This window comes from Lepidochelys kempii, chromosome 4 (assembly GCF_965140285.1).
Source record: "Lepidochelys kempii isolate rLepKem1 chromosome 4, rLepKem1.hap1, whole genome shotgun sequence".
In the NCBI taxonomy this organism is placed as follows: domain Eukaryota; kingdom Metazoa; phylum Chordata; order Testudines; family Cheloniidae; genus Lepidochelys; species Lepidochelys kempii.
The window spans coordinates 41,968,269-41,982,873 of NC_136383.1; the positions used below are offsets into that span (position 1 = coordinate 41,968,269).

At 37.7% G+C, this 14,605-nt stretch overlaps 1 protein-coding gene across 1 annotated transcript in view; it reads left to right on the forward strand.

Annotated features, from left to right (window-relative positions):
* LOC140910365 (protocadherin Fat 4) overlaps positions 1-14,605 on the forward strand; it is a 222,130-nt gene that overhangs the window by 187,495 nt on the left and 20,030 nt on the right. Inside the window, exons 10-13 of the mRNA XM_073341085.2 lie at positions 3,669-3,773; positions 6,450-6,757; positions 11,316-11,401; positions 13,434-13,613. Of these exons, the coding sequence (XP_073197186.1) occupies positions 3,669-3,773; positions 6,450-6,757; positions 11,316-11,401; positions 13,434-13,613 (679 nt within the window). The remainder of the gene's footprint in view (positions 1-3,668; positions 3,774-6,449; positions 6,758-11,315; positions 11,402-13,433; positions 13,614-14,605) is intronic.

The following is a 14,605-nucleotide window of genomic DNA, read 5'->3' on the forward strand; positions in this document are numbered from 1 at the left end:
TTCATATACAGTTAAACTATTATATTAAAACTCAAACTAGCATAATTTACATTAATCAGATGTTAAAAGATGTAATCAGCTACCGCAGCTTTAGGCCCACCCCAATTAAGCAGATGGGAGAGGTAAACATGCTATGTTTTCTAAGGCCTGGGCTATACTGGGAAGGGTTCGAACTAAGATATGCAACTTCAGCTATACTATACGCGTAGCTGAAGTCAAAGTATCTTAGTGCAACTTACCTGACTGTCCTCATGGCAGTGAGTCGACCGTGGCGGCTCCCCCATCAACTCCCCTTACTCCTACTGCCGAGCATCGATTTGGGGATCCCCGATAGATGGATCACTACCCTCCGATCCTTTGGGTAATGAAGATGTACCATTAGAATAGTTTTGTTACTAAAGCTGGAAAGCTAGTGTTTGTGTGCTAAGATTTGTGCCATAGAAATAGGTAACCTTCAAACACCTTCCAAGAGCCATCTTTTTATTTTTTAAAACTTATCTACTAGAGAAATGTCCTCTCCCAGCTACCAAATTTTCCCACAGAATTGCTTAATTGTCTGACTGTCAGGATGGAAAGATATTCAGTTCTGGACAAGGGATACCTTTAAGGTTTAATATCTCATGAACCATCACAAGTAGAAACATGCCAGAGAGCAGAGAATCTGTACTTTCTGCTGAGAAAAAAACGTTTTATTCTTGGCTTGGTGTATTTTGTTTCAGAACATTAAAATTGTGATACCATGGCTTATGGAAAAGCTATTTTAAAATATTTTGGAGGTTTCTAAAACATATTATTTTTTCTCTTTCACTGAGTCTATCTAGTTGGATTCATAGGGCTATGGCAGTTTGGCTTTACAGATAGAGAGCTACAGACATGGTACCAATAAAGGGCTCGGTTCCACTCCTATTGAACTAAATAGCTAAATCTGTCGATTTTATAGATATATATGTAGGCATGTCTCTTATTTCTGGTTTTGTTTTGTTTTTCCTAGCTTCCTAGCTCTTATTCTGTTTTTAATTTATGATGACAGTTTGTCTCTCTCTGCCTGGTTACCAGACTTTCTTAAAGGCCTTCTTATCAAAAGAATTTTTGAAATTGCTCATGTGGAGAATCCATAAAGTTAAATTGAAATAGCCCTCCTGTGTTCTACTTTTGTTCCCCTGATTCTGATTTATAGGGTTCTTGCCTTTGAGAAGAGTGAGTGTAGCACTGATTTGAAGAGGATAAGTGATCTGTATTGGTTCAAAGACAACTTTGTTAAATCAGCACATGAAGAGACATATTCCTCTCAAGACTTTAGTGAGCAGCAGATATAACTTGGATTTTCTCTTTATTCTTAATAAATGTTAGTTTATAGAGCCCCCTGATCTACCGTAATTGGAGGGAACGTTTTCTCCTGTGTCAAAACAGCTGGTAGGAGTGTAAACTAACTTTTACTGGTATCATCAATTGTTCAAACCATTGTTAATTGTGAAGAAAACATTGTTAAAAACTGTAAACATCCAAGCTCTTTAGCTGACACAGTGGGTAATAAGGAAGAAGAAAAAGATCAACATTGAGTTTGCTTTAGTTAGATTAAGATCATAAAGACTAGCATTATTAGCTTTGAATTTTGACAACTACTGAGAAATGTCAGTGGATCAAGTTTATTATTTGTACCCCACATATTATCTCCTACTTGAACACAATCAAAGATCAATATTTTGAGGATACTATTTTTTTAAGGTTTAAATAAAACAGCTATATCTAAGATCAGAAAGATTAGACTCCTTCTTGCACGTAAGAAGAAAAAAAAGAAAAAAAATGTAAAATAACCCACCCCCCTAAAAAAAAAAAAATGATCATATACAGGCATTGGACGTGCTTCCCGTACCTTTGGTGAAGTTAAGAGTTTAATATTAACCAAAAAGACTTTTCCCAACACTTTCTTACCATATTGCTGGTGCCAACTGATTTAGACAGCCTGTGCAGGTTAAGTGCCTGAACACTTTTTTTTGTTTAATTTTAAATGTATAACCCCTCACCAAAAAGTACTGAAAACAAGCAGACACGTTGCAAAATTTCTAGGGTGCTAAACAAGTTAGCACAGTACAACCCTAGTTTTCTAAATGGATTTAAGGGTATCCAAAGTACTCAGAAATGTAGGATCTTGACCAAGGAGAGAGTACTGCATACTGCCCATTACCATCATGGGACATGAGTGACCTGGCACCGGTCCGTGCCACTGCCACCCCAGAGCTGCGCCAGGCTCTAGGTAAGCGGCGCCAGGCTGGAGCCTGAACTCCTCCTGCACCCCGCATCCCAACTCCCTTCCCTGAGCCCCCTGCCACACCCCTCCTGCACCCCAACTCCCTGCCCTGAGCCCATTCCTGCACCCCGCACCCCTCCTGCACTCCAGCCCCCTGCCGCATCCCACACCCCTCCTGCACCCCGCACCCCTCCAGCACCTCTACCCCCTGACTGAGCCCCCTCCTGCACTCCCTAATGCCCTTCCATGAGCCCCCTCATACACCCCACACCCCTCCTCGAGCCCCTTCTTGCACACCACACCCCCTCCCACACCCCGCACTCTGCCCCCACACCCCAACCCTCTGCTCGGGCCCTGCAAGCACTTTCCCTACCCAGATGTGGCCCTCGGGCCAAAAAGTTTGTCCACCCCTGCAATAAAGGCTGGTATCACTAAGAGGCAGGTATCAACATATGTAAACCATAGAAGGGATGATAATAGGGTGCAGCTAAGCCATGAAGGGAATTAAAAATGAAGACCGGTAGTTTGTGCTTGATGCAGTGGAAAAGGAAGAACCAGTGGAGGGATGCAAAGAAGGAGGTGATGGGTTGGGAAAATGGGGTTTATTATCTGATCACCTCAGAAAAGAGAAATCTAGTTTATTATTTCAATTGGGGACATCATTATTGTTTACATTTGAACAGCATTTTAGTTTGGTACTCCTGTATATACTTGTGGTAGCTCTTATAATTTCTCTTGCTATTATTCTTTCATTTATGTACAGAGTCTGCAAAAATACTTGTCATTTAGACTTGTTGAAATTAATTATATGGCATCAGTTTATTCTCTAGTGAATAATATTCAGCACATGTGACAGTGTCTGTTCAGAAGAAAACTGGTTCTAAAGTAATATGCTTTAGCTCCAGAGGACCATGGTCCCTCCAATTCTGGAAGAAGCTCATAATGGATGGGAAAAGATGCAAAAAATCTTATAATAGCTGCCTGTGTTAAACCTGCTACATTCAAACTCATTCAAGTTATACTTTCTTTATCCTTGAGTTCCATCACCCTGATGTGTTCTGTGCACTCAAAAAAATAGGGATAACAATACTTCCCAGCTATATATTTGATGCGCTCAGTGCACTTTACAAACATCAATTTATTAAGCCTCACAACATGCTCTGTGAGATAATAACTTGAGACACTAAGGAGTTAAGTAAATTTCTCAACATCACACAGTAAATCTGTAGCAGATCCAGGAATATAATCTCAGTCTCTTGACTCCCAATCCTGTGACTGATCCATGGGATCATTCTTCCTTTCTCAGGCACGGTTGGAAAATATATTCAGGATTCATAAGCTCGTTGGCCTAATGTAAGACCCGTGTTGAAACTGACATGAAAACTCTAACATGGATGTTCATTTGGTTACCTGATTGCAGGCAAAACATGTGAATCTGCTGTCAATTACTGTGAATGCAACCCCTGTTTCAATGGAGGATCCTGTCAAAATGGAGTGGAAGGATATTATTGTCACTGTCCATTTGGTAAGTTGTTGTTGGGGGTTTTTTTGTTAACATTTCATAGATATACTGACTTCTTCAGGTTCACTTAAATAAAACCTATATTTATTTATGTTAATTTCAATTTACCAAAATAAATCACATGCCTATCCCAAATCATTAAGGTCCCATGACATACGGTTAAAATACAGTCCAGTTAAGAAAAAAAAGCATCTATTTAAGAAATCCTTAGTGATTTATAATATCACTTTCTGTTTCGTCTACATGAGAACAAAAGAGAAGGGAGGAGATTTTTCCTGGTGTACACTTAGGGCCAGATTTTATTGGCCCTTGAGAGTGTGTGTATGTGTGTGTACACATGCACACATGCAAGATGCCTCCCGCTTTGTATGCCCAGCTCACAATCACAGCTGCCTTCCTACACCCTTCCCCCTCTTCACACCAACCCACAAAGGGCCAGGCTGCTCAGGTTGCACCTGATCACTCATCACTTCCTGTACAATCCCTCACTGAACTCCCCTGGATTGTTTGGGTTCCATGGTGCCCCCACTTTTGGATTCCTTAAAGCTACAGTTTTCCCTTATTTTCCTTTGTAGTATTTTACTGGTGTTCCAGAAGAGAGGGGCAGACATTTCTCAGATGAAAAGCCCAGAAATATTCTGAGTCCTAGGTTGAGCAGCCCTTATTTGCATTGGTGAACACTTCCTTACACAAGGAGTCCCATTGAGTGCAGGTCACACCACTGAGTTCTGAATAAATATACAGTTATAATAGGTGTAAAGATTGCAAATTATATATTGTAAGTTGCACATTCAAGTTCTGTTGGGCCACACACTAATAATTTGCAAAGAAGGCATCATATTTTGTTTTCTAGCTATAGAAGGGGAGTTTCTGTTTTATTTCAGTGGTCTTACAATATGATCACATTTGTATTCACAACTCCTCAAAAATATGCAGTCAAGGAATCAGTAAACGTAATTAACTCTTCTGTTCATGAGCAACATGATCTCAGATATTGAGTATGGCACTTGACCTTGCTAAAAAGCATTAATAAAGACATGGAAAGATCAAAACACATTACCGAATCATTCCACACAAATCCCGGTCCATTCTGTTTATTGTATTCTATTAAAACTTTGCAGTGTTTCTAGATCTAAATTCTAAGCATAAAACAAGGAATTCATACAGTCCTATCAACATATTTTAATAATTACTTGAAGTTAATTATCACTAATTTTTACCAGGAAATTGAGCAGCCAGTAATGATACAAAACATAAAGGGAAACTTCAGAGATCTTGGTACTACGGTGACCAGATGTTCCGATTTCATGGGGACAGTCCCAATATTTCAAGCTTTTTCTTATATAGGCTCCTATTACCCCCCCCACACACACACACACACCCTCTGTCCTGATTTTTCACACTTGCTGTCTGGTCACCCTACTTGGTACAGTCACACAAAGCTTGGGTCTGAATGCAGATCCATTGTGGATTGTCTTTGTTCGTGTAGAAAAGAATGATGTTAAATAAAACAAATAAACAGAAAAAGAAAAAAAGCTGAAAAAATAAACAAATATTTTAAAAGGCAGCCAAAAGAGTAACCCTATCTTAGAAAAATGTTTCTCAGAACACATTGTTAACTGGTTTGTTGTGCAAACTTTCATCTGTCTTGCACTTGTAATGAATTGCTTATCCTATATTATATCATTTTTCTCAGAGAGTTATTCAGTTTCTATATTTATAATCAGATTTCATTATAAATGCATCTAACTTTTAGAGATTAAGATAGAAAACAAGAAAAGTAATTACACAGTTCAGTGACATTTGGAAAGAAATGTATGGAGTGCACATATATATTCAGTTAAATAAAATACTGAGAAGTGGAAGGCTCAGATGTTTGTAGCCAGATTATAGCAAAGAAAAAATATGTACATCCTCCTAGACAAGGCTTAGTATATTTTAAGTTTATTGTGGACTTGAACACTAAGGACTAATAGATAATGTATAGCCAAATTCAAGAAGGAATGGAACAATCACAATTTAATAAGATGCATTCCACCTTGGCTTGAATTCCTCGTCACGTTATTTGACACAAGTCCACAAATATTTGTGGGGAAAATTCTTTGGCTCAGCATTGCAGTAACAATACAATTCATTTAAAAAACTAAATGGAAAAAGAACCAGCACAAATAAATACAAACACAGAGTTGGTGGGAGGGAGAGAGAAGAAGAATGAAGCTGCATCAGCTAGTTAGCTATAAATCAATCTCAGGTTGTACAAGTGGAATGGGAAACAGAATGGAAAGTGAACATCAATATCTCTATGTTCAGTAACAAATACATCCCCATATCTGGATTAAAATACATTATGTCCATTGATACCTATATTTGACACAATCTCAACTCAAAAGTTTTTTTCAAACCCCCTCTAGAAGTTAACAACAGTATGCTTTGCTTTTTATCCAGTTGTCTATACTTCATTTTTTGTTTTGGAATGTAGGTACTTTAACAAATAACACTTTGGGCAATAACTGTTTTTTGTCCAAGATGTATATGTTTTTATTTATGGCTTTTTAAGGTGCTTTTAAGAAACTCATGTCATAAACAATCTAAAAGCACTGAACTACGTGCTTTATGTCCTACACTTTGATTAAATGGGGTAAAAACAATTTGATAACAGACAAATTTTTCTTTTTATAGGTGTCTTTGGAAATCATTGTGAATTGAATAGTTACGGATTTGAAGAGTTGTCCTATATGGAATTTCCCACTATGGATCCAAACAACAATTATATTTATATAAAGTTTGCAACCATCAAAAGTAATGCCTTAATGCTGTATAACTATGACAACCAGACTGGAGAACGGGCAGAATTCCTGGCTCTGGAAATAACAGAAGAAAGGCTGAGATTCTCCTACAACCTTGGCAGTGGCACATATAAACTTACCACAACGAAGAAAGTGTCTGATGGCCAGTTTCACACTGTTATTGCCCGGAGGGCTGGAATGGTAAGAAATGCTGCACTGAGAATTAAGTAAACGTTCATTCAGTTTCAAGTCACTTTGGCTTCCATGTAAGCACAAACGAATATAAAACTTGGTAAAGCTGTATTCGCTAGCTTTACCTCCAGCTTTGGGAAAAAACTGTAATTTGCATCTTGTCCAGAAGGCTTGAAGAATTATAATGGTTTTCTCAGAATAAAAAAAAAATCTGAATTTGAAAAAACGGGAACAAAAATACTCAATGAGCTAAAGAGCTATCCAGAAGACTAATTAACTGCTGCAGACAGTGGGGAAGATTATTAGTGAAGACTAATTGTCGAGCGACATGGGAAGATTATTAGTGAAGTCTAATTATCTAGTGATACTACAGTGGACCCTAAGAGAATGAGTGTAGATGCTTCACAATTATATACTATAGCTTCAGTAGAGATGAGCAGATTTCTTGGGATCTTTGGGTTCTGTGAGTGTCTTAAACTTTTAGAGATGTTACAAAACTTGTCCTGCTTCCAGTCTTTTTTTTTCTTCTTCTATCATTTAAACCCATGTATTTTTTCAAAGGTTTCATGATTTTTAAAACAAACATCTTTTAGTTGAAAAGAAGCCTATGCAATGAATCAGGGACAGAAGAACTGCCCAAAAATCTAGGCTAGTACAAATGGTTGTCTTATTCATGGTGCTCTGCCCTTTTCCATTTTTTACCAGGTTTTTTTTGCAGTGGATTTTTTTCTTTTTGTGTTTTCTCTGTGCTCCTTTCTTAACAGTATCTCCTAAGCAATGTTCCCCACATGCCTGAAACTAAAGTCAGTCCATGAGTACAATACATGGTTGGGGTTCCAAGTTTTGTTTTGCATGTCAGGCTAGAAGCAGTAGGGGAATAAGGGAACAGCTGTTCTACACTTCATGGCCCCTTCTGAACCCTAGTTTTCCTACCATTACGTTCTGAAGAAGTCAGTGGTGCTTGGATACAGCACTACTGTATCATTAAACTCTGTTCCCATGCTCAGGGAGCCTTACTGAAAAGATACAGCATAGACACTGTGTGGGTCCTATAGAAATTCAACCACTGAGCCAACCATGCTGCTATTACAGGGGTAATGTGCCTCAAGGTTCGAATATCGGGGTGTCTAAGAACACAGGCATCCTAAGAGCAGCTGGGTGCTGTGGGTCTGTGATTCTGCACAGCAGAGAGGCTCTACCATTGGCTTCTTTCTCCAAGAGGAACTTGAGCCTGCAACTCTGCATTTCTTTTCAACTCAGAGTTGCTGACCCAGTTTTTTCACTTTCATGTATCTTTGTGCTGGAGGTGGATAGTTTGCCCCTAAATTTGATTTTTCTTTTATGAGTGTTGGTAGAGATGTTATTTTCTATGTCTTTCTGAAGGATATTTACACCAGTGTGGATACATTTTTGTCTTGGAACATATTAATTTTAGATATTTAACACATTAAGGTCCCAATTTTCAAATATGAATTCTTAACCAGACACACAGGTGTTGATTTAGATATCCAAGTACGGATTTTATTAACTAAATTAACTCAGACCATACATGCTTAAATAAAGATTTATATGCCTAACTATAGGTACACAAGTTAAAAATGTGTAACAAACAAGCAAGAAAGAAAAAACAAACTGTAGTCTGGTCTATAGAAGGAGCTCTACTATACACAAAAGGTATATTTTTCTAGAAAATTACCTTTTGTGTATGTATGCTTAAAATTTAAAAGCAAGCCTCAAGAAAGGCTTGATTCTGATACATAGTTTCTGTATTTAAATCTTTTCTAACCACGTCAGCTGTTTACAAACACAAGATGTGAAAAGAATCACTTTTGTCTTAAGTATTTCTGCTGTAGGAAAAAATATCTCCCACATGTCAAAAAATGTATAAAATAACTTCCCTACAGGATTTCAAATCTGTCATTTCCTACAGTGCAATGGGATTTTATCGGAAACTGGTAAAATCATTAAGTTGTCAGTTTTGAGATATTACAGAGTGACAGGATAGAAACTCTCAAAACTTGAAGAGGTAACTGTAGAGTAATGCTAAAGTAACAAGGAGGAGCATTTGACTAATGTTAGAAAATAAATTGTATGAACTCAGGTCCAAGCAAAATATGGTCTCAAATATCCAGCCCTTCTGATGGATTTGTAGCTCATCCTTCTTTTCAGAATGTGTACCTTTGTAAATTAGTGGAAATTACATTTATTGAGCTTAGTAAAAACAAAATCTGATCTTTCATTTTTGTTGTTAATGTACTCTTAAAATATGTATACATATGATACCATATAAACTAGCCAGCTAATTTTATGTGCTCTATGAACTGTTTCATTTATACTCAGCATATAATGTACTTAGGCGCTGCTGGCTTATGTTTCTCAAGAGGAATAGGTTGTTCATTATGTATGGAAAGAAATGCAAGATAAGCTTTCCTTTTAAAAATAAAATAGAGGAAAGAAATACATAATTTGGACATACTATAGTAAGTGATTTAAATTTGAGAACCATGAATTCAGTATGATGTTTCAGTTCATGGTGTGTATTTGGAAATGAAGTGTGGAGATTTTGTAAGAATTTCAATCAGACATTAATGTTAGTGGTGAATGAACTTAATTGTAAGCAAAAAAAGTCAATATATTACACAAGAATGACACATTAATAGCATTTAGTGTTTGTACAGCTCCTGTAGAGTTATCTAAACATAAATATTGACCAAACTGTTGTCAAGCAGTAACATTTGATTTAAATTTGCCATAAACTGCTTCCATGCATTTTGCTGTAATATGAAAGCTGAATATACATCTAGAGGATCACATTTATGTTTTGAAAATTTGACTTAGGGAGTAATTAACCTTCAATTTTGTTATGCAATACATTCCACCTGTTATTAATGGAGAAGTGGTACGTTTTTGTATTCCTTCTGCTAAATTGGGAGTAAAATTAAAATGTCAGAAGACCCAACTGAGTTCCCATTAAAATCAGTGGGAGTCATTTGGCAGATTTTATGGACATTAGATTAGAGTGTTACTGAAGAGGTCATAAATATAATGTCATACCTTATTTAAAATTGGAGTTCACAAAACTGATTGATCTGGGTGACTTGGTTGTCTGTGCAGAAGATGGCTCTCCATATCTAGCATCTCCAGATATCATTGCCTCCACAGTGACCATTGGATTATCCCACAAAGTTGCTGACTCTACCTGTTTTATTGATTCACCTGGGGAGGCTAATGGAACCAGACCTTTTTGTGATGACTTGAAGGAAGAATGCTCAGAGTACAACTGACAGACCACTCCATGGATCGCTACTTTGGTAGCACATTGTAATGATCTTTTGTCACTGATTGATAAGGTGGCTCCCAAATGCCCTCTTCCCATACATCAACCTCACTGGTCATTTTAGTATGCAAAGCGATTTACAACAAATGAAGTGTGAAGACAGCTAGAGTCCTGATACTGGAAGTCTGACTTTGTCTGAAAAAATTGCAGCAGAAAGAGTGTGAGAGGTCTTATGCTATGACTGTGGAGGAAGTAAAGAAGGAGATTTTTCTTTCCATTGTTGTAGTGTCTGTGAATTTCTGATCTGTATACCGTATGCTCTCCCAGCTATTTTTCTGGGGAAGTATGATGCCTATGGGAGAATCTTCGTTATGGGCGGATTGAGAGGGGTGTGTTTTCAACATTGGTCCAGTTTGTTAATTACAATTTTTTACTGATAATGTTTGTACTGTGCCCCAGGCTTTGAGAAGACACACTTTGAATCAAATTGAAAATATATATTAGATACCATGGTCTAGTCCATGAAGGAACTAACATTGAGCCTAGTGGGACTTTTATGTGAAGATCAATAGCAGAATACAATATGGCCAAAAGTTACTTCAGTGTCATGGGGGAAAAATATCCCTTATCTAACTCATACAGTCACTTTCTGTATGGCCAAGTCACTGAACTGTCTCAGTATCCCCATTTGTGAAAGGGGATAATAACACTAAATGCCTCACATTGGTGGTGGAGTGTTAAGTTCATTAGAGTCTATAAAATACTTTGAGACTCTTAGTTAGAAGGCACTGTGGTGTTATTTATATGGTAAACTTGGGTTTGACTTCAAAAGAGAGGGTTGCATCCTGAAACTTCAGTTATAATAAAAAAAAGGAGTAGTAAAAGGGTTAATTTTGAGGCAGGCCTCGTTTCCACACATGCATGCAAAACAACTGGGCCTGCAAACACCTATGTCTGCTTTCATAGTTGTGCATACCCTTTCAATAGTTTAAATCCTGTGCAGATACACGTGTTACCTAGGTTTTCAAGGTGCAGAGGCAAGGGCTATAGCCACATTGGTATTGGAATACTTGAAGGGCACATGTAAGCCTTCGTACCTGCGAGGTGTAGGCATAGGTTTACATGTGTACAATTTTGTGAATGCACAAGGGAAGAAAATCGGGTATAATGTGACTAACTAAACCTTTGGATATTTTTGTATTTAATAATCAAACAAGTCTTAAGGTGGTGAAAATGAGATTGGACAGTCAGTCCTTCTAATATTAAACACATTTTTGTGTTTCTTTGCAGGCAGCATCCTTGACGGTGGACTCCTGTTCTGAGGATCAGGAACCAGGCTATTGTACTGTTAGTAATATGGCTGTTTCCACTGACTGGTAAAGAATATTTCATTTTGCTCTTTGTGGAAGAGGTAAAATTTAAAAATCGTTACAAATAGGAGAAATTTAGAATAACTGCTATGTCAGACCAGGTAGTAGAAGGGGGGCTTGTGCCTTTAGGCATAGCCCAGTACAAGGAATGTTGGCATAAGCTGTACCACAGCAGGACTGGCCTAAGGAGGCATTCTTTCCTGAGGCAGAACTCCCTCCCTGCTTCCTTCTTGTTCTGGGGTGTAGTAATTTTCAGCTGGCATATGGCAACAGCAAATTAAAACACTGCATCCCCTGCTCTTGCTGTGGTCCAGCTCAGTTGTACTGGCTGATGCCCTGTTGAAGGGGTAGGGGTAGAGCCAACACTGCCCAGTCCCCAACTCTGGGGAAAAGTAGCAGACATACAGCTTTGGGCAGCCTGAAAAGTGGTGTAATGGGGGTCCTTATTTCCCTTCATTCGCCATAGTGAAAATTCACAATCTAGCCCAAATTAATTATCAAACCAGAATATCAGACAGTCAGAATCAATGATGCTTTAAAAGGTAAAAGAAAATTTTAGCCAGTCATAATCTGCTTACTAATAAAGGCATTAAAGACTTTAAAAAACTGTACTCATGAATCAGATATTTTCTGACTGGCTGATAAACAGAATCTGGTCATAATCTAAGCAAAGTAAAATGTATCTTTTAGGAACAGTGAAGTCAGCATTTCTGATTCTGCACCAATATCCATCTGGTTTTTATGTTTTTAGCCTGTGGGCTAAATGCTCCTATTGGGCAGGATGGGGTTCACTGTATTGCAGAAGTAGGATGATTAAAATAGAGTTTTGTCTCAGGATAAATATCTCTCATTATAGAATTAAAATGGCCTTGCTTTAAAATTTAGGTTCCCATTTAGCAGTCGTTCTGTGTGTGGAACTTCCATTGCAGTCAGGCCAAGATGTGCATATGCAGCAGTCACAGAATCAGGCTTATAGGGTGAAATCCTGGCACCACTGAAGTCAGAGGCAAAACTCCTATTGACTTCAATGGGGTCAGGAGTTCACCCCACAGTTTTTTAAAATGTTTTATGTTTAGCTCAGCAACCTCTCACTCCACCTGTTTCTAGCCTAATTATCCTTAGAGTATTTGAAATTCTACAGTGGCTAGTGCAAAAAATTTTCCTTAGCAAAGCCTCCTATGCCTTTGTTTTTACCAAAAATAAAATGATATTTACCTGAATACATATAGGAATACAGACCCAAATTCATATTCCAGTGGTTACATGAGCTCCTAAATTTCACTCTGCTGTTGTTTAACTTTACTTTTCACTTCTTATGAACACATGAGAAATCGCACCAATCTCAGACTTATCTCCCAACTGATTGCTACGTGCTCAGGCTAAGTAACAATTCTCAGGTTTTTTTCCATATATTTGGAATAATTTCCAAATATCTTTATTGTTTTTATTTTCTGTTTTCACTTTTAGTGTGGGGGGAGGGAAGAAGTGGATTGTACCTACCTCACCTTTTAGGAATGTTGTGAGAACTAATTAGTTAATATTTAAATACATTTTGAAGATGAAAAGTGCTGTATTAATTCTAAGTATTGTTAATATTGTTGCTAGTTTCTCACCATTAATCTGGCTCACTTTTCATTTAGCCCTATGGCTTCCTCACTAACAAAGCAGTTTATTACCTTGTAATAGGTGCTCCAACCTGTAATGAAATATCATCCCCAATTATAAATATCATTAGGGCAAATCTTCATTCAGTACTGACTCAAGCAAAAATCTCCATCAAGTTAAAGGAGATTTGCTTGAGTAAAAGCTGAGTGAGAACTTCAGGTTTAGGCCCACTGTAATTATTATTTCAGAAGTTGTTTTAAATAGAGCTGATTGGTCACTGTATGCAATAATTCTGTGATTGTAAAAAATGAAGTATAGAAATTGTAGAAATTGAACTGTAGAAATGAAGGATCTCAGAAGATATGAGAGTTATTCTATTATCACCAATTTATGTGCTGATATTAATGCACCGATTCTTCTACTTCTCTTCTAGGACTCTCGACGTACAACCAAATCGGGTAACTGTTGGTGGCATTAGATCTCTAGAGCCAATACTTCAAAGGAGAGGACAGGTGGAAAGTCATGATTTTGTGGGTTGTATAATGGAGTTTGCAGTCAATGGACGTCCTCTGGAACCCAGCCAGGCTTTGGCAGCTCAAGGAATCTTAGATCGGTATGTCAGCTATACATAGTATCTGATAATATATATAATAAAGGAAAGTGACATGAGAGTTAAATGTTAATTAATTCAAATGCCTGTGAATATGAGTATACAATATACTATCAAATGTAAAGGACCAAGGAAGAATCTAAATTTGCAAATAATATTATGCAGCAATCAGAGTTTGCAGAAACCTAATTCCAATTTTCCACAAAGCAGCAACAGTACATTTCTGCTACTATTTATTATTTTTGTTGTCCAGCAGTCTGAAATAAAGTAGCTCTTTTAAAAAAATGTAAATTCTACCTGGATTTAGCTATACTGGTATGGTTCACTATCCTTGACTCTTTGTTTTTTCCCAAATGTCTGTTCTCTCACTTTCCCAGTCAAATATCACTGAATTTCCCCCATACGATCTCCTTTTGTGAGTGCTGTTTTAGAAATGATTGATTAGCTGATCAATTGATTTTTCCATCTCACTGTTTGACATTATAGTTATAGCAACAGTATGGCTTGCAAGCCCACAGTTGCTAGTTCATCTTTCCCCTTTTCACCTCCCAAGCTTGTGTTGTTTCTTATGGCACGAGATTTCCTGAGCTTCTGTAGCTGAAGATGTCAATTTCAATAACATTCTCCTAGAAAACAGCATCTTGGGACATGCCAACGAACTAAAACATTGGCTCTGAATTTTGTATCTTTCACCATCCAAGACTTCTGCCTGCCAATCAGGACTTTTCCTTTAGTACCTCGGGCAGTTTAACAATGAAAGATGTCTCCAAGCTTCCTTCGAGATTTATTTCACAGATTCAAAGTTAAAACCACCCTACCCTCCTCCTTTAAAAAGGTTATTATCTAAGAAAATATTGATGGATCTTCAAACTCTTTACATGATGACAAACCTCTACAACAGGGGTTGGCAACCTTTGACACGCGGCGCATCAGGGAAATCCGCTGGCGGCATGGGACGGTTTGTTTACCTGCAGAGTCTGCAGGATCGGCCAATC